Source organism: Vicugna pacos, chromosome 31, assembly GCF_048564905.1.
Source record: "Vicugna pacos chromosome 31, VicPac4, whole genome shotgun sequence".
In the NCBI taxonomy this organism is placed as follows: Eukaryota; Metazoa; Chordata; class Mammalia; order Artiodactyla; family Camelidae; genus Vicugna; species Vicugna pacos.
In genome coordinates, this window is record NC_133017.1 from 5,468,774 (window position 1) to 5,488,218 (window position 19,445).

The window sequence follows — 19,445 nt, forward strand, 5'->3', positions numbered from 1 at the left end:
AGGACTTTGCTCAAGTCCACATTGACTTTTCCAGTCATGTGCCTTCACCTGTTCTTTATCTCAGGATCTGAGAAGCAGGAGCAAGGAACTCATGGAGGGATCCAGGAAGATATCTGACTGTGTTAAGAGACGACAGTCACAGTGACACGTGGAGCGAAGACACTTGCAGTAAAGTAAAATAACTTCACAACTATTGCATCAGAGCTGCAAGTGTGAGAGAACCTAAGCCTGTCTCAGAGTGCAGGGGACAAGAGAAAAGGAATGGTAAAATTATCACTGACATTTGAAATTTTGTTAAAAAGAATGCTACTGTTAATTGTATCACTTGAATGTATGCAGGTGTTTTTCTATGGGCATTCATAGGTTCACAAAACCCCACCAGCCACTCTTGCTCCCATCTGGTGTGGGCTTTCGCAAGCACAGTGCCCTTCCTGCTTGGGTGGGCCACGCTGCTGGTCCTCGCCTGGGGCCGGACTGCTACAGGACACTGAATCCCCGAGGCACGACCTGGGATACATGACAGGAACATCTCTGCTCTTGGCTGAGGGCCTCCGTTTCCCCCTGCAGGGTAAGAATGCCGGTGACTCAGTTAGAAGCATGCATCCAAGCCATCCTTCCGTGTCATCACCATCTAGAAGCGGTGCCTGAATCTTCTGAATTTCTGCAGAATGTTGTTTACAATCACCTTGAACAAGTGAGTGTGTGTCCTCTTTCAAGTGGAGGAATTACTGCCGTTTTCCTGGAACTTACTCACCAGTAGTCCATCTGATTTTTCTGTGCTAGGATTCAGTATAGCCTGCTAATAACTCTGCAGTCAGATCTTGAAACCCTGATGAAGAGGATTATTTATTTTCTTTCCTTATATGATAGTATTCTACTTTCAAAATTCTGAGTTTTCTGTTCTTGGAGGAATTTTTTCGGGGTTGGAGAAACAACTTTGCTCTTACCATCTTTGTGACCTGTTGCTATATGCATCTCACCTGTCTTCTGTCACTTGTGAGGCGGTTCCATTTGTGACCCTGTCCGGGTTATTCATGTTATAAAACATAAAATCTGTAAAAGTACAGAACCCTTTTACTCCGAAGACATTCCACAAATACTCCTTTAATCTGGGTGTGGTTTTAACAAGACACAAACATTAGAACATATACTTGCAGGTTGCCAGTGCAAAATCCCCAAATGAATAGTCAAGCTCAACATCTAAAATCTTTCTTATCTACCTTGGATATGTATGGATAAGTGAAGCAGTTTGCTAAGAACCCAAGACCAGGTTTAGGATACAAACTGATGTAGCTCAGCGGGTCCTCCCAAGCTGATGCTCTGCCAGAGAGTGGGGTTGAGGGGAGAGGGCGTGCCCTGCCCTCCATGAGCTGACAGTTTCATGGCAAACACCTTCACAAGGTGAAGAAATTGGAGTTTCTTCTATGAACAGTGGGTCTGAAAAGAGCCCAAAAAGCATGGGAGTGACACAATCCCATTTGTCTCAAGTAGGGGAGAGTGGCTGTGGGGCCACTTGGGAGACTCGTGAGTCCAGGTGGGCAGTGTTGGTGGCTTCCACTTGAGTGGTAGGATTGTGGGTAAAAGCGAACAGATTGAAGGCATGTTTAGGTGGTAAAAAGAAAGATTTAAAGCTGTCTGTGAAGGTAGGATGGAGTAAGGCCCAGGTTTCTGGGTGGATTAATGAGTTAAATGATGGTCCTGCTGTGTTCTGAGGAGGGAAAGCTGCAGAGGGATTTCTGGGGGAAAACTGATGAGTTCAGCTGTGGGTAAAGTGAAAGGTTGTTAGATGTGTGGTCTGGGATCTCAGGTGAGAACCAGTAGTGAGTAGGGAGAGGGGAGAGAGACTTTCAAATATTTTATCTTGTGAACATACATATAAGGATGAGTAATGACACACTTAACCCCTCTATATTCTGTATTTAAAACCCAGTAACATTTTGCTATATTGGTTGCAGGGGTTCTTAATTTTTTAATACAAATAAAATAAATAGAAACAAAATAGTGGAGTTAATGAATATCTTAGAGTTGATGTGTGTCCTTGTATGTATTTTGATTTCTCATCTTTATAAACATAATCTACAAAAAGTTAACTTGCTTAGAATAAGAGTTAAACACAGGGACATGACACACTCTGTTGGGGGTTGAAGGTGATATCTTTGGCAAATTATATAGCCTCTCTTTGCCTTTGTTGCATCTTCTGTGAATGCCCCCGTGCCCCTCATCACAGCTGATTTCCTAGACTAGAAGTTGGGAGGGAGGCTGCTGAAGAGAGTAAGAGGTGGCAACTGCTAGGAACAAAGAAGACAAAGACAAAAACAGATTAAAGCCGAGAAACTGAGTCCTAATACCCTCAAAGGAAAAATAATCCCGCAGTGTTTTGAGCCACTTATCGTAAGGGAAACAAAATCACGTGGATCCAAATCTCTTGAGCATATGTGTATTGTGGGTGGGAGGGTATCATCAGAAAAGGGTTGAGAAGAGGCTTTTTGGTTTCCCTTAACGTTTTCAGTAAGAATGGGGTGCAGAAGCAAAAACCACCCGCTACACAGTAGAAGGTGTTGTTTTGTGTGAAACTGACCAAAGTTTGGAAACCAGTCATCAGTGGTGCTGGGAAATGAAGAGGCTTCTGGATTGGGTGGGGCACTTGCTGTGACTTCCAGGTGACCTGCTGGCTGGGGTCTGTGAGGCGGGCAGTAGGTTTGCAGTGTGACCTGGGCATAATCCCTGGCTCTGAGGCTGCTGGTCTGACTAGCAGACCTGGGCAGATGCAGTCCTATTGGGGCATCTCGCGATGTGGCCTGGGACACCTGCCATGCTGAGGCGAGAGGAGGGATCCCCTAAGGGGGTGTCCCTGTGAAGAGTAGAAACGTCCTCCTGCAGGGGAGGAAGAGCCTCTGAGCAGCGGGCCGGATGCACAGGCAAGAGCAGCCTGAGCACGGAGATTTCGGGGACCTGGAAGTCATAAAGTGGCCCGAACAGCCTTGTTCCTGAGAAACTGGAGGGAAAAGATGCTGCAAATGCAGGCTAATTTCAGACCCTGTGGTGGGTCATGAGTGATAGGAAAGAACTGGTCAGGCAGGCACGAAAGAACCCTGTGGTTGTCCCAGTTGGGGCGTCACACCAGAGGGAGGAGCAGAGTTATAGACTTTGTCACTTTTTATCTGTGTGACTTTGAACAATAACACCCCACCTCTCTATATATATATCTTCATCTGTAAAGTGACAGAGTGACAACTCGTGTCATCAGAAGGCTTAGTTTAGCTCTGATCCTCATTGTCCAGTCCTGTCAGTGCTGCCCTGCAAGGTTCTGCAGTGGGTGCTCTTACCCTGAGATGGGAGGGCGTAGAAGGGCATTGTAGCACCCGAGGGCAGGAAGGGGTTGCTTTAAAAGCAGACATGTAGCCTCCTGCAGCTGCAGACCTACAGGCAGTTTGGTTTATGGTCTTGGAGAGGACTTTGGAGGTCTTAGCATCGTCTTAAGACTTGTTTTCCCTTGGGGACCTGATTTGCCTTTGCAGATTAATGTTGAAGATTTGGGCTTCTGGCAAAGCTGTTTTCAGAGATGGGTATATATGTAACATATAGTATAAAATGAAAGGTTTTATTTAATATTTGGGACTTTGTAGCTGTAGGGAACAGCTCTGTTGGCCTGGTTTCCACGGAGGACACTAGCAGTCGTCAGAGCGTGCGGGAGGGCAGGCAGCCTGCAGTGCTGCTGCGGGGGTTCTCCCCAGCAGGACGCTCTGCTGAGTTGACCCTTCTCTGAGTTTAGTTGCCAGAGGAGCAGACAGCAAAGTAATGAGTTCTGGTGGGATTGTATAATGACAGGAAGAAAGAGGGAGCCGTAGTTCTTCGGGACTACTACACTCTTTTGGTTCCTGATCCAGTGTGTCCCATTACACAATTGATGAGTTGTGTCTATTCTGGGACTTGATTGAAATAAACATGCAGCCTGAATATTAAGAGTTATGTTTTATTTGTCAGAAGGACTCGAGCCAGGATGACCGCCTCTCAGAACACTCTGAGGGACTGCTCGCAAGAGTAGGGGAGAAGCTAGGATTATATAGGAGCTTTACAACAAAGACCAGGTAGTCAGAACAATAAAACATTGCTTGTTATCTAAAGAAAGTCAGGTATCTCAAGTTCATGAATTTAATGCTTTTCAATATATGGGAGGAAGCCAACATTTGGGCTGACTGAATATATACTTTAGACAAGCACCTAGCTATCTAGGGCCAGTAATCTTCCTTTCTTATTCTGAGTCTGCTCAGAGGGCACCATTGTGAATGGCTGCAGGCCTGTCTTCACTGGGGGGTGGCGGCAGCCGCTGATGACTTGTTTTCAGCATTCTTTGTTTAGTGACATGGTTGCAATATTTTCATTCAATTTGTAGTGTTTTCATTCACAGAAAATTATGGTATTACCCTGATTATGGATAATCTGGAAGCTTGGAATGGAACCGAGATGGAATTACTGCAGGTAACTTCTACTTTAATAAGCCATGTGTAAACATGAACACGGAGGAAGCATACAAAAGGATTCGGTGGTGAATGGGAAGGGTTTCTGCACGTTACAGGAGAAGGCAAGGCAGAATTCTTCTTCTTTGTGGGCAGGTATGTGAGTCCAACTTTCCTTTCTGAAGTGCTTTCTGAGAACTGTTTATGGTAATGAACCAACATTGACAAACGGTGACACACATTGCATTTAAGAGCTGGCTGGCTTCAACTTGGGTATTGGACAGGTGGAATTCATAGGCAGTGGTCAGGTGGATGGGACAGAGTTGGAGCCCAGGCCTGGGCCCATATTCAGGTTGAAATCGCCATTTACTCACCATAGCGCCTTGGACTTGAATGTAACCTCTCTTAAACTGATGGTGAGTCTGTGAAATGGGCATGATAATATTCGTTACTTCCTGGGCTTGTTGTAAGTTCTGAAGATTATTATAGCACACATGAAGCACTTAACACACTGACACTTAGCAGTGTACACTTTGTTCGACCACCACGCTTGGTGTGTGTCAGAGCCTTAAAGGCAGCATGTGTCTGTTTAGGATGCACTGGTAGCCCTTTGGCTACTTTGTGAATTTGGTGATTTCCTTTAATACTTGTAACTCTGTGTGCCATGGGCAGTTATTTTTATGGACAGATGAGGAATCTCAGGGTAAAAAAGACTGTGTAATTTGCCCAAAGTCAGACCATAATTTTGTGTGCAGGGGCCTCGGTTCAGCATGGGCTCCTGGGCCTTCTGCTCTCTCCGTTCAGCACCAGAGCCAGATGTGGGCTCGGCTGTTTCCCAGCCCAGAATATCCGGCAGGCCACAAGACACACCTGGTCCTGTGCTGCTTGAGCAAAATCTCCGGAGGAGAGGCAGTTACAAAAGGGATAAACATAAAAACAGACGACAGCAAATTGTGATCAGCTCTGAGAAGGAAAGGAACACGTCTGGCCGTGCAGAGCTGGGAGCTTTCCCGTCGGGGCTGCTCTGGGGGCGCTCATCTCAGCTAAACAAGCTGTGCTGCTGCACCAAGGCAGGAAGGCAGGGCGCGTGTGGCCAGGTAGACAGGGCCTCGTTGATCGTACTCATTCCCTATTAAGTGGCAGGTGTCACAGGCACTTAACTAATAAACAGATGTTGGCCAGAATCATCACGCATTTTGCTTGGTAGTTTTATTGGCGCCAACTTTGAGAGGAGGTCATTGAAGCTGGGGAGTTTGCTGCATGCCCGTGATTACCATGGAAATACCCCCACTGGTCTTTCAACCTAGACTGGTGTGGCTGTCATGTCCCAGCCCTGTGAATGGCATCGTGCAGCTTCTCCCAAGTGGCCCAAATGACTGACATTGATATGCTTAATTCGTAGGAAATGGTATGTGGCAATAAGAGAAAAAGGTAGTAAGAAATTGGAAAACTAGAAAATAACCAATTCTTCCCCTGCTGGGGGACCGTACCCTGTGTCTCTCACCCCACTCACTGCCTGTCACCTCCTCCCTGCCGACTCCGTGTTCAGAAGCCACTCTGAGCCTTTGAAGAACATTTTGCCTCATGACACTGTTGACTAGGACCTGCGACCTCTCTGTCCCTGGTTAACTCTCTCTTCAAAGCCATTTAAATTTCTTGCAGGCTCCTCCACTCAAATGTAAGAATAGCCCCTTTAAACTTCTTGATGCAGCTCCTTAATGAAGATCTTGGGAAGGAAACCTAGCCAAAACCTGGGAGGTATTCACAGAGTGAATGTAACCTGAGCATTTTTTGACGTTCAGAATCAGAGCGGTGGGAGACACAGGAAGGCCTTTTTAAGTTAGAAAGTGGAAAGAGAAAGGACTCAGGATGTTTGAGACTGAAACATCTCGGTCCCAGCCAGCAAGGCACCTGCGTTCAGGATGGTGTGTGGGGAGTGCAGAGTTCTCAAAAAGAAAGAAGTGGTGGGATGGCAGGGAGGACATTTAGGTACTTAACTGGGGAAGGAAAAAGTTGGCTGAACAATTCATGGTTGAACAAGAGGATTGTGACATGATGTGCTTGTATTTTGGAGAGAAGGGTTTTGTGGAGCCAGGCCTAAGGAGAAATCTCTCTGACTGGGGAGTCAGCACAACAAAAAAACACAGAGAACCAGGCAGACCCCATGGTCCCTGATGGGGGAGAGGCTGCCCACCAATTGGAGACCTGGAGGCTGCTTCTGTCCCTTAGCTGGGGTCTCAGACCTCACTTCACATCCCAGTCCTGTTGATACAAGAAAAAATATGTGGGGCATGAGAAGGGCTGTGTCCCAGGCTTCCGTTGAGCCCCTGGAATGTGCCCCACCAGATTTTGTTCCTTGGCTTCATGCAGTAAAGAATTCAAGAACAAGCCAGTGTTGAGTAAAGGTAGATTTATTCAGAGAGATACATTGACAGGCATGAGAAACGTCACGAAGTATGGGGGTTTGATGCTCAGATTAAAAGTTGGCACACACTCCACAGAAATAGTGTGGGCCTTCTCCGAAGAGGTAGAGAGAGGGGTTCCTGGGTTGTGGCTCTGTGTTGCTCCTTTTCTTGGGCTTCGTGGTTTCATATGCTAATAAGTAGAAGGACCAGCCTTAGGGCAAGGGGCTGGGATTCCAGGGAGTTGGCCATTTTCCACCCTTTGACCTTTTGTGGCTAGCCTTGTGACTGCCATGGTGCCTGGGGCCGTGTTATTCACCATGTTACTATTACAATGGGTGTATAATGAAGCTCAGGATCTACTAGAAGTTAAATCTCTTCATCCTGAGCCTCAAGACCTATTGGGGGTTGAATTCTTCACCATTTTGATGTTAATTGCTGTGGTCTTTCTTGAATGGCTTGCTCTGCCCCCTTCCATCCTGTCTCACTGTGATGACACAGAGAGAGCAAAGGCCGGGCCCTGCGTGTGTTCCTGCATTTAACAGCGGGAGATGTGCGGTGGGCTGAGGATGACTCTGAGTGGTGAGAAATATGTTTCAGATTTTCCCACATGAGACATGGGGACCTGCCAGCAGCCATCGCAGATTTATCTCACGGGCATTATCGCTTGTGTTGTTACGGAAACAACAGGCCAGCCAAGAAATAAGCAGCACTCAGAGGGTGGGAGTACTGAGATTTATTATGCCAGCGGGCTCAGAGGGGCTTCTGTTCCCAAGCCCTGAGCACATCCAAGACGTGCACATGAGGTTTTATAGGGTTAATTACAAGTATGGGGCTTTTAGCCAATAAGGCTCAAACAACAAAAAGCAAGGAATCAGTACACTGAAGCTTATCAATTTGGAACAGATCACGTTACTGACAATTGTTGACCTTGGATTTACGAGTTAGCTTGTTAGCCCAGTAAACTGACACTGAACTTCAGATTTACGAGTTAGCCCAGCAAAACTTAGATCAGTAAACCGACACTTATCACACTTAGATTTGTGACTTAGCTTGTTAGCCCAGCTGGGGTTTTTGTTCACAGTGTCACTCATCTTTTCTATTTTCCTTTTATTTTTAAAGTATTTAATCCAAATTTAATATCAGGATTTTTTTGGAAAGAAATTTCTCTTTTTCTTTTCTTTGGGGCTCTTTTGGGGGGTAGGAAATTAGGTATATTTATCTGTTAGTGGAGGCCCTGGGGCTTGAACCCAGGACCCTGTGCACACTAAGCACACGCTCTACCACCCGCCCCATCATCTTTTTCTTTTTGCTTTAGCTGCCAAGAATCTTACAGCTGAATTTCTAGTCGGCCTTTAACACTTGCCCTGACTTCATGGAATCCATTTTTATGAGTTTACCTCCCCCTGGTTTCATTTAAGTATTGAATCTCCATTTTCTCTTCACTCTCAGTTTTGCCTTTTTGTTGTTATGGTTGTTAAGCTGTGTTTAAAAAATTGTTTAATTTCTCTTTTAGCAGGAGGCTGAAGTAAATATATATGTAAACAAACATCACACTTAAATGCTTTTATATATTCTAAGCTGTTTATTAGTTAATTAAAAACCAAATTGAATATTAAAGGGATAACATTTTTAAATTATTTTTTAATTTTTTATAAAGACATAGCTGATTTAAAATATATGTTTCAGGTGTACAATAGATGCTCCATTTATAGTTACTGTAAAACATTGTCTGTATTCCCTGTGTTGTAAGATACATCCCTCTAGAGTGTTTACATTACATGTTGCAGTTTGTATAAGAAAGTTGGGTAACGCAGAGTCTGGGACGTGGCTGTGGCTGACCCAGGTTCACGCAAACCCTGCCTGTCAAAGCTCAGGCCTTCACTCCTGTCTGCAGGGGAGCGAGTGGAGGCAGCTCTCATCAGCGCTGGCACCACACTCTGAGTGGCAGTGACAGCAGTGACTGTGTGTGGACGTGAAAATTGTTGTTCCAAGAGTTTTACATGCTTTTCTGCATTTAATAATTAAAGCCCTCCTGTGAGGAAGGGTTTTAAGTTTTTAATGAATAATACATTTTATTTTGATATTGATAGACTTCAAAACTCCGGAAAATTTACAGGAGTAGTACAATAAATGCTTAGATACAATTCACCTTAAAGGGCACTATTTGCCCTTTTGTGATGGGCTTATTTTAGCATAAATTTTCAAAGTTCATTCATATTGTAGCCTGAATCAGTACATTATTCTTTTTGTTTGATAATATCCTTTTCCTTTTTTTTCGTTTTTGGTCTATTTAAAAATATTTTCATTGAAGTCTAGTCAGTTTATAGTGTTGCATCAGTTTCTTGTGTACAGCACAAAACTTCAGTTAAATAGGAACATACCTGCATTCATTTTCATATTCTTTTTAAACATAAGTTACTATAAGTTATTAAATATATTCTCCTGTGCTATACAGTATATACTTGCTGTTTATTGTATACATACTCAGCATCTGCAAATCTTGAACTCCCAATTTATTCATTCCACACCCTCTCCCCTCTGGTAACCATAGTTTGGTTTCTATGTCTCTGTGTCTGTTTCTGTTCTGTAGATAAGTTGATCTTTTTGTTCCTTTGTTTTTGTTTTTGTTTTTTTTTTTTGTTTTAGATTCCACATGTGGGCGATCTCATATGGTATTTTTCTTTCTCTTTCTGGCTTATTTCACTTAGAATGTCATTCTCCTGGTCCATTCATATTGCTGCAAATGGCATTATTTTATTATTATTTTATTGCTGAATAGTAGTCTATTGGACATATATACTACAACCTCTTTATCCAGTCGTCTGTCAGTGGACATTTAGGTTGTTTCCATGTCTTGATATTGTAAATAATGCTGCTGTGAACATTGGGGTGAAAGTGTCTTTTTGAATTACGTTTCCTTTCGGATATATGCCCTGGAGTGGGATTGCTGTGTCATCTGGGCCCCCAAGGTTTTGTCTTTTGAGGAACCTCTATACAGTTTTCCACAATGGCTCCACCAAACTGCATTCCCACCACAGTGTAGGAGTGTTCCCAATTCTCCACAGCCTCTCCAGCATTTAGTGTCTATGAACTTCTGAATGATGGCTATTCTGACTGGTGAAAGGTGATACTTGTTTGCAGTTTTGATTTGCATTTCTCTGATAATGATATTGAGCATTTTTTCATGTGCCTATTGGCCATTTGTATGTCTTCATTGGAGAAATGTTTCTTTAGGTCTTCTGCCCATTTTTGGATTGAATTGTTTGTTTTTCTTCTTTATCAAGTGTAAAAGCTGTTTACATATTCTGGGAATTAAGCCCTTGTCACTTTCATTTAATGCAACTATTTTCTCCCACTCCATAGGTTGTCTTTTTGCTTTAATTTTTGTTTTCTTTTCTGTGCAAAAGCTTGTAAGTTTAATTAGAACCCACTTGTATATTTTTGCTTGTATTTCTATTGCTTGAGTAGACTGCTCTTGGAAAATATTGTTGAGATATATGTCAGATGTTTTGCCTATGTCTTCTTCTAAGAGGTTTATAGTGTCTTGTCTACAATTTTAAGTCTTTAAGCCATTTTGAATTCATTTTTTGTATGTTGTGAGGGGGTAGTCTAACTTCATTGATTTACATGCAGCTGTGCAGTTTTCCCTGCACCATTTGCTGAAGAGGCTGTCTTTGCTCAATTGTATGTTCTCACCTCCTTTGTCAAAGATTCAATTACCAAAAGTTTGTGGGACTATTCTTGGTAATTTTGTTTATCCATTCATTGATGGATGGATATTTTTAGTGACTTTTAGCTACTCTGAATGATACTGCTATGAATATTGATGTGCAAGTTTTTGTGAGAATACATTTCCATTCTGTTGGCTGTACAGTTGGCCCACCATATCTGTAGTTTCCACTTCATGGATCCAGATGGCTGATTGCAAAGGGACTTGATCATCCTTGGATTATGGTATCCAGGGTGGGGGGTTCCTGAAACCAACCCCCCGAGGACACTGAAGGATGACTCTACATGTAGGAGTGGAATTGCTCAGCCACATAACTCTAACCTTTTGAGGAAACATCGGGCTCTTCCAAAGAAGCTGCACCATTGCCCCTTTCCAACGGCTGCATATTGAGGGTATCCATTTCTCTGCCTCCTGACTGACACTTGTTATTGTCCATGTTTTGATTATAACCATCCTAGTGAGTTTAAAGTGAGATCTCATTTTGATTTTGATTTCGCTAGTGATGCTGACCATCTTTTCAGATGCTTATTGGCCAATTGTGTATCTATTTAAATCCTTGGCAAATTAAAAAAATTGGGTCAATTTTCTTTGTATTGTTCAGTTGTAAGCATTTGTTTTATATCCTGGATACTAGTCTCTTATTAGATATATGCTTTGCAAGATTTTTCTCCTATTCTGCAGATTGTCATTTCACTTTAATTTTTTTAAACATTAAAACAATTTCTTTATAGGGGAGGTAATTAGATTTATTCATTTTGTTTTTCTTCCTTAGCACGCACTCTATCATTTGAGCTACCCCTTTCCCCTTTCATTTCACACTCTTGATGTTGTCCTTTGTAACAAATGATTTTAATTTGATGAAGTCCATTATATCTATTTTGTTTTATCACTTGTGCTCTTGGTATTGTATCTAGGAAGCCATAGCCTATCCTATGACCACAAAGATTCGTACTATGTCTTCTTTTAGAAAGTTCATATATTTAGTTTTTACGTTTCTGTCTGTGATCCATTTTGAATTAATATTTGTTATATAAAATACGGGGTCCAGATTCCAGATTCATTCTTTTGCCTTCAGATACCCAGGTGTCTCTGCTCCACTTGTTGGATAGACTATACTTTCAATGGAGTGTTGTTGGCACATTTCTGGAAAACTGACTGTAAATGTAAGTTTCCCCCCAGCATTTTTTATTGTGTCTCATAGATTTCTGCATCCAAACTTATGACAGAAGCATAATGACTTGAGTGCTATAGATTTGCTGTAACCTTTGAGTGAGTCCTCCAAATTTGCTCTTCTTTTTCAAGATTGTTTTGGCTGACCTGGTTCCCTTGCTTTCAATATGAATTTTGGGATCAGTTTTTCAATTTTTGCAAAGAAGTCAGCTGGAATTTTGATAGGGATTCCATTAAATATGTAGATTACTTTGGGAAGTCTTAACATTTTTAACTATTTTCTACCATTGCATGATCATGGGATGCCTTCCATATATGAAGATATTTTAAATATTTTTTGGTGATACTTCAAAATATTCAATGTACAAATCTTGTAAACTTTTGTTAAATGTATCTCTCATTTTATTTTTTATGCAGTTGTAAATGGAACGGCTTAGCTTCATAAGGGTGGGACTATATATATCAATTTATGTATTTCTAGGATTCCTACATAGCAAATACACTAGGTTTATATTTGCTACATTGATCTATCCACAATTCTTCCCACCCCCGTGTCATAAGAAACCAAGACCCAGCTTAAGCCATCTGAACACCTATGTGGAAGTGAGAAATGAGACCTTTGGGTGGGGTTTGTGTAGATGATACTGAGATCTTATTCAGGATGGCTTCATCTTAATTTCTTTTAAACAATCCTTTCAGAGTACATAGTCAGATACATTAGGAAAATGCTGTTTTGATGTGCGGAGGAGCTAAGACTATAATTTTCAAGTAATTTCTAGTGAGAGTGTTGTACTTGAAACATAATTTGCATCAATCTTTGAAGATTTATGTTTCAGGAGCTTTGAGTAAATAATACCTGTCTTTATTCAATAACTACAACTAAATGCTCAAGCAACATGTAAGAGTTTGAGCAAACTGCTCCCGCCCCGTAGTGCTGGTTGGTTGCAGCTGTAACTGGAGTCAGCGCTTACCTCGCCCAGTACACTTGTGCTGATCTGCTCAAAACAGTTCGTCCAACAGTTTGTCGGTAGTCTTTTAGACAAAGCCATAAAGCATTGATTTAAGGTTGCTGGAATGTAATCTATTCTTATTAATATTAAGTAAGCACATATTGAGTACTTACTGTATGTTGGGAATTGTCCCTCAGCCTCACATGAATATTACTTCTAATAAAACCTCTCATATTTCCCTGTTATTTGCACTTTACAGATAAGGAGACTGAGGATTAGGTCTTCTCTCTTTTGGGGGGAGCTCATTATCAATGATGGGAAGTTGTAAGGAAAAAGATATTGATTCATCCAGAGAAAATATTTTTCTGAGATTCAGTATTGAAGAAGGTAACCACTGAAGAGGGTGATCATTGTTTGAGTGAGACGAGCCCCGGGTTGTACGGAGTCAGCATCCCTGTCCTGGACGCTGCACGTGTAGAGCTGCGTGGTGGGTGAGGCGGCGCGGCCGTGCAGGGAAAGCGGATGCCGGGCCGTTGGGCTGTGCTCAGGCCCGGTGGGGCTTTCTCCTAAGAGCAGTGGACCGTCATTGACAGATTTTAAGTAGGCTAGTGCGATGCTCTCGTAGATCACTTTTGTCTTGTAGAATGCTTAGAAACATTTAGAAGGCTCGGCAGGAGGTGATGTGATGAGTCAGAGTAGGGTGGCTGCGAGGTGTAGCAGTGTTCAATTTTCAAGTGATTTTCAGTCCCAGGTTTGTGGCTCAGTAGCCGTGTCACTTTGGATGACACACCCAAGGAAGTGAAACAATTTATCTAATCAATAGAAGCAGTGATGTACCGAACTCCCAGGACTGCTGTGTAGATCCAGTGAGATAACGTGTGCACAGTGTGCAGCATGGTCCCCAGCACAGAGTCAGTGCTGAGGGAGTGCCAGTGAGTACCTGGTAGGACAGGTGTGGGTGGTGGATCTCGTTGACTGAGGAAATTTGCCCCTGAAGGAGGGGTCTTGTCACATCTGTGAGTGATTGGCCTGAGCTGGGAGAGGCAGGGAGACCTTGCCCCCGACCAAGGGCCCTGGGCAGGATGGCTATGGGAGGAACACCGTGAAGTTAGCTCTTTGCAGGTGGAGTTGGAGGTGCCCTTGAGACATCTAAGTGCAGTGTCACAATCACAGATGTGGTCTGGTCCCGGGCTGTGCATTTTCCTGCTGAGATATTGATCTCTGAACGCGAAGACATACTTTACAGGACAAGTGAATAGTAGTATCATCTCTCATCAAAGCTCACATCTCTTTATTCATCACTCACTTTGCTAATTGGGTACTTACAGAACACACTTCACTGTCCTCCCCTGGGCTCAGGCTCCACAGAAAAGAGCTGGTGAGTCTCCCTCTTTTCCAGAAGAAGACACACTTAGCTGGTAGACATCTATACCTCACCAGACTTAGAATTTTAGGTTGTTGATTTAATTCTATTTTCTGTTGGTCATCTCCTGACAGGAGAGACGTTTTACCTCATGGTCAGGTTTCAATTAGCTGTTACTGAGAATTGCTGGTCTGATCCATAGTGTATTTATTCTATTAACTTTGTAGAGTACTTATCATTTTTCTGTCTTTGCTCTTTAATTTTGTTTGCCCCTTCAATTTTCTATCTTATTTGGGACCTTATTTTATTTTTTAATTAAAAAATGTCTATTAGCAATTAACAAAACAAAAGCAAAGAAAAAATGCACATGATAGCTAAATTTAGAAAATATCTTGTGTGTTTTCTGTCTCAGCAATGGAGGGTTCTAGAAACTCGTGAAAAGCTTCATTACATAAGTTCCTTTAAATTCTGATTAAGAAATAAAACCTTCCTTCCTCATCTTTCAAGCTGCACAGCTAATTGTCAAGAAAGTGAGGGGAAATTCTCAGAAGCCAAGACAAACCAGAAAGCAGGGATTCTGGGAGATACGTGAGCCTTAGAAGCCCTGGGGTGCCGGTTGGCTCCTGAACTGAGTTTCAGTTGCCCTGGCAGGAGGGCAGGAGGTGAGCCTGTGGCCTCTCACACTGGGAGTTGGATGGCTGTTCTTATATAAGGCCAAGCACATCCTGAGAATCCTGCTTTATAAAAGGTTGAATTAGAAAGAAAAGAATAAAAGCATTCCTCAAGGCAAGGAAGTAAGGAAAGTAAAATTTTTTGGAAGCGGGAAAAAATAACATATCCAAAGTAAGGATTTAGTTTAAAGCTGTTCTGGCATGAGAGTGACCACAAACCCATGGCAGAAAATCACGGCTCCTCCCGGAAAGAGAAGGTGTGTTTTGAATGAATCAGTGGACAGCCATTCTGAAAAAGGCCTCCAGAGTCTTCTGGATCAAGATACTGGACTCAAACACCCCCCTTCCATGGTCTCATTTAAATAACCAGAAAGGTTTTAAAGGAAAGAAGCCATAATCATAGTTCTATTTATTGACATTACTTTATGCTAGGAATTCAAAGGTGACTATGGAGTTGTCTCCTCTTTTATGGACCTTACTTTCTATTTGACATAGTTGGGGAACTTGGTGGAGGGTGGTGTTAGTATGTTGCAATTAACCAGGAGAGGAGTTTAAGAAAGCAGTGAAGGGTTGGTGACATTTTTCGCTGAGGACAGTCCTGTTCAGTTGGCTTGTAATTACAGGCTCGTTGAGTTGTCACTGGAGGGAATTAATCTTAAGGAATTTGGACTTAACTCAGGCCTCTTCAGAATGGACAAGTGAACCTGGAGAAAGACAGTCAAATCTGTGCAGACATTGAAGTTCACTTCAACATGTGGTATCCATGAGCCAAAGATAGGACTAGTAGGCAGCACTTCTTGAGGACAGAGGAGTGGTTTTTAAGGTTCTTCAAGAATGAATCCCAAGGTACCGGGATGGCCAGTTGTCAAACTGTGACTTTGCTCTTTGGACGGTGTATCCACCAAGGGTATTGGCCGTTTATAAGTTTCCATTTCTCCTTAATACATGTCAGGTTATGAGGACGTGGGCATAAACGTTTCACACCTTGTCAAGGTGACTTTGGGTACCTGCCTAGAATCATGGGCACAGTTGCGGCTGCGTCATACATCTTGCCGCACATCCCGCTCCCCGGCTCCGTGATCACGGCAGAGTGGTTCCTTATTGAGCTGTCCATCTCCTCTGTGACATCGTAACCAAACAAAAGATTGGAGAGTATTAGCTTGGCTTTTTTCTTTTCTAACATTCCCTTCAAATTATGATGACTGATAGTGGACCCAGTTACGTTTGCAGATGATTTACAAGTAGGGCTGTCAGTACAAACCTTGTAATCCCCGCTGTGTGATCTAGAGAAGAAAGTTACACTCTTTCCAAATTGTTTTGATGCACTTATGTGGGAAAATGATGTATGTTTGAATATGTATTTCCTCTCTTACTCATCATGGCTAGAGATGAATATTTGTAGACATGGAATGAGTACTCTGTATTTGAACTGTATGGTCCCCTAAATTCTCCCCAGCTTTTTAAAGTCATCACTGGAGTGCTACCTCCAGAGTGCCGCAAAGCATCCAACACTGCCTGCTCTTCGGACACTGTAAGTTTCCAAGTTGGAGAAGGCTGCTGGCTGGTGAGGCATTCTCTCGCACATCTCTGGTTGGGTGATGTGAGCTGAGAACACAAGAATTGGCAGACAGTAACTAACCACGATCAGGTCCATTTCTGGAACACTCATGGAGGATTTTACACCTATGGTAGTGGAATACGTTATTTCATTTAGTTTTCCCAAAAATCATAATTAGATTTTATCACCTGTATTAAAAAGGAAACTGTCAAAGCGAGTGACGTGCAGACTTTGGACTGGAACACGGGTCTTTCTGATCCCTGTCTCTGTTCCCTCCCCGGCCTATCCTTGCAAATGACCAGGAGACTCTTCCTCAGTCTTGAGTTTCCCTCTGATGTTACCGCTCTCTTTGTTTCTAAGAGAGGAAAACAAGTCTAAACTTACTTTCCAGTTGGAAATGGAATGGAGAGTTAACGTTGGAAGCCGGGAGAATCTGTCCTGTGATGAAGTGGTCTCCGAGCCACTTCCACTGGGATGTCACATCACTGTCTGGGCCCCTTGCTCAGCCTGTGCACAGGTGACAGCACAGTTGTGCCGAGCAGTCCTCCCGGACAGGGCAGTGGGTTGGAAATGAGTTTGGGGATTTGGTTTCATTACACAAGTTCCTGAGGGCCTTGACCTGGCACTTCGAGTGGGAGCATTCCCTGTCCCACAGACTGTGCTCTGGGCCCATGCAGACCTGACGTGGCCTCAGCCTGAGTCTCAGGGCCCGTGGTGATGAGGAGCATTTTAGCCCAGGGTCTGCTGGAGGCTCTGAGACTACTGGGCTGTGGGACTTTGTCCAGGATGATAATAATTCCTCCCCGAGTTTCAGATTTCCTTGCCTGTGAGCCGGGGTAGTAGTTGTTTCTGAGATGATTGTAATGATTCAGTAATGGGCGCAGCGTGTGCTGACAGGTAGCTGGGTGCTTTAGGAGCAGAAGTCGCAGTCACTCTGTCAGCCTCTCCCTGTGCGCTCTGTGCTTTGAGAAGTTGTGTGTTTGGTGAAAGTCCCGCCCAGACCCTAGGGTCTAGATGAACTGTTGTTCCTTTACTTTCCCTTCCTTTTCCTCTTTCCCTTCTCTGTGTCCCATGTTTAGGTAGCAGATTCCTCTATTTCAGGGAATACGGGCTTTTCTAGTAAAGGGACAGGTGGAATGCGGAGAGGTGGGGCCCAGAGGGGGTCTGGAGTGTCTGCACAGTGCTGCTTCCCTGCGTTTCTGCATCCGGTCCCATCAGTGCACTAAGTCAGCCTTCCTCTTCCTTCCTGTGTCATCGGGTCTCTGTTTTAAGGGAAAACCATTTTTATGGGTCTTTTTTCACTTACGTGTTTCATTCAGATGCTTGTTGCTTTTCTCCCTGTGCTTCAGCGTTCCGAGGAGAAAATTCAGCCGTGCAGCATCCTCTCCGTGCTCTACGAGTTGATCGGCTTCCACTGCAAGTCCACCTTCTTCAAGCAGGTGGCCCCCGTGCGGCACGCGGCCCCCGGCATCCCGGAGCCTGGCGGGAAGGCCTGCTCCCGACTCCTCCTGCAGACGCTTCCTGGCTACAGTCTGTCACTGGACTTGCAGGACTTCAGCAAATGTGTTGGAACTAAAACATTGCTTCAGCCCCATTAACCATGCCTGGTTTGGGCCCTGCTGTCCTGCCTCATCAGGGTGAATCTTGATTCATTTAGAACAGGGCTCAGCAGACTTTTCCTTTCAAGGGCTTGGGGGTAAATATTTCAGGGTCTGAAAACCTCCTGATCTCTGGTGCAGCTGCTCAGCTCTACTGTTTAGATGCCAGAACAGCCAGATAGTCCACACACCCATAGAGCTTTATTAACAGCGGTGGCTGGGGCTGGATTGGGTGTATGAACTGCAGTTTGCCCCCACAGCCTCCTCAATATTGACACCTGCACCAGAGTGTACATTTGTGACAATGGGTGAACCTACACTGACATGTCATCATCACCCATAGCCCATAGTTGACACTAGGATTTACACATTGTGTTGTGCACTCTGTGGGTTTGGACAGATGTACAATGACATGTATCCACCATCACAGCATCATACAGAGTCGTCTGTCTTAGTGACCTTAAAATGCTCCGTGCTGCACCTCATTCATTGCTCTTTCCCCTCTAGCCTCTGGCAGCCACTGATCTTTCAGTCTCTGTGTTTTTCCCTTTCCCAGAACACCATACAGTTGGAATCAGACAGTTGCTGAAACTTCCCAGATTGGCTTCTTTCACTTGGTAATATGCATTTAAGGTTCCTCCATGTCTTTCCATTCCTTGATAACTCATTTCATTTTAGCACCAAATAATAGTCCATTTTCTGGCGGGACCACAGTTTATTTATCCATTCACCTACTGAAGAAGAGCTTAGTTGCTTCTGAATCCTGTTGAGTATGAATAAAGCTACTATTAACATCTGTATGCAGATTTGTGTGTGAACATAAGTTTCCATTTCATCGAGTAAACACCAAGGAGCACAGTTGAAGGATCATATGTTAGAATTACGTCTAGCTCTGTAAAAAATTGCCAGACCGTCTTCCAAAGTACCTGGGCCATTTTTCATTCCCACCAACAATGCATTATAATTTCTGGTGCTCCACATCCTCACCAGCATTTGGTGCTGTCAGTGTTCTGCATTTTGGCAGTTCTGACAGGTGTGCAGTGGTATCTCGCTGTTTCAGTCTGCATCCCCTTGATGACAGGTGCTGTGGAGCATCTTTCCAAAGGCTTCTTTGGCATCCAGATTTCTTCTTTGATGAGGTGTGTGTTCAGGCATTTTGCTCATTTTTTAATCAGGTTATTCATCCTTCTTGTTGAGTGTAAAGAAATTTTGGTATATTCTGGATTTCAGCCCTTTATCAGTGTGTCCCTGCCCTTCACCTTCAGTGCCAGAGTTGTCCTTTGGGTCTCAGTGGAGTGTCAGATCTTCAAAGAGATTCCCTGTCTTCCCTCAGCCTAAATACTGTCCTTGTATTTTTCACTTTCATTGACTCATTTTGTTCTTTTTAAATAGCATTTCCCATAATTTGTAAGTATATTAAAGAGAAAAGGGCAATGATTGAACACCGCCTGCCCCACCAGGCTGTGTGCCCTGTGAGAGCAGAGGCCCTGTCCCCACTCACCGTTTCCCATGACAGCACATGGCACATGTCCATGTAAAAGTG

General features: G+C 43.5%; 1 protein-coding gene across 3 annotated transcripts; it reads left to right on the plus strand.

Annotated features, from left to right (window-relative positions):
* Window positions 1-88: 88 nt before the first annotated feature.
* LOC140690717 (trafficking protein particle complex subunit 9-like) lies at window positions 89-18,181 on the plus strand. 3 transcript variants are annotated; one of them, XM_072952641.1, is made up of 4 exons: window positions 89-264; window positions 568-694; window positions 4,409-4,479; window positions 17,654-18,181. In XM_072952641.1, the coding sequence occupies exons 3-4, from the start codon at window positions 4,432-4,434 to the stop codon at window positions 17,900-17,902; spliced, it is 297 nt and encodes a 98-aa protein (XP_072808742.1). In that variant the 5' UTR covers window positions 89-264; window positions 568-694; window positions 4,409-4,431; the 3' UTR covers window positions 17,903-18,181. The 3 variants fall into 3 exon arrangements, 2 of the variants coding, with proteins under 2 accessions (XP_072808742.1, XP_072808741.1); XR_012065992.1 differs by lacking the exon at window positions 89-264 and having other exon boundaries at window positions 517-694; window positions 4,409-4,613; window positions 17,654-17,767; XM_072952640.1 differs by lacking the exons at window positions 89-264; window positions 568-694 and having other exon boundaries at window positions 4,160-4,479.
* Window positions 18,182-19,445: the final 1,264 nt, after the last annotated feature.

What these genes read in the sequence shown, in the direction of transcription:
- LOC140690717 (XM_072952641.1), top strand. Translation starts at nt 4,432, where the DNA reads ATGGATAATCTGGAAGCTTGGAATGGAACCGAGATGGAATTACTGCAG. An exon ending in CCGAGATGGAATTACTGCAG is followed by an intron (nt 4,480 to 17,653) that starts GTAACTTCTACT and finishes CCTGTGCTTCAG; the next exon opens with CGTTCCGAGGAGAAAATTCA.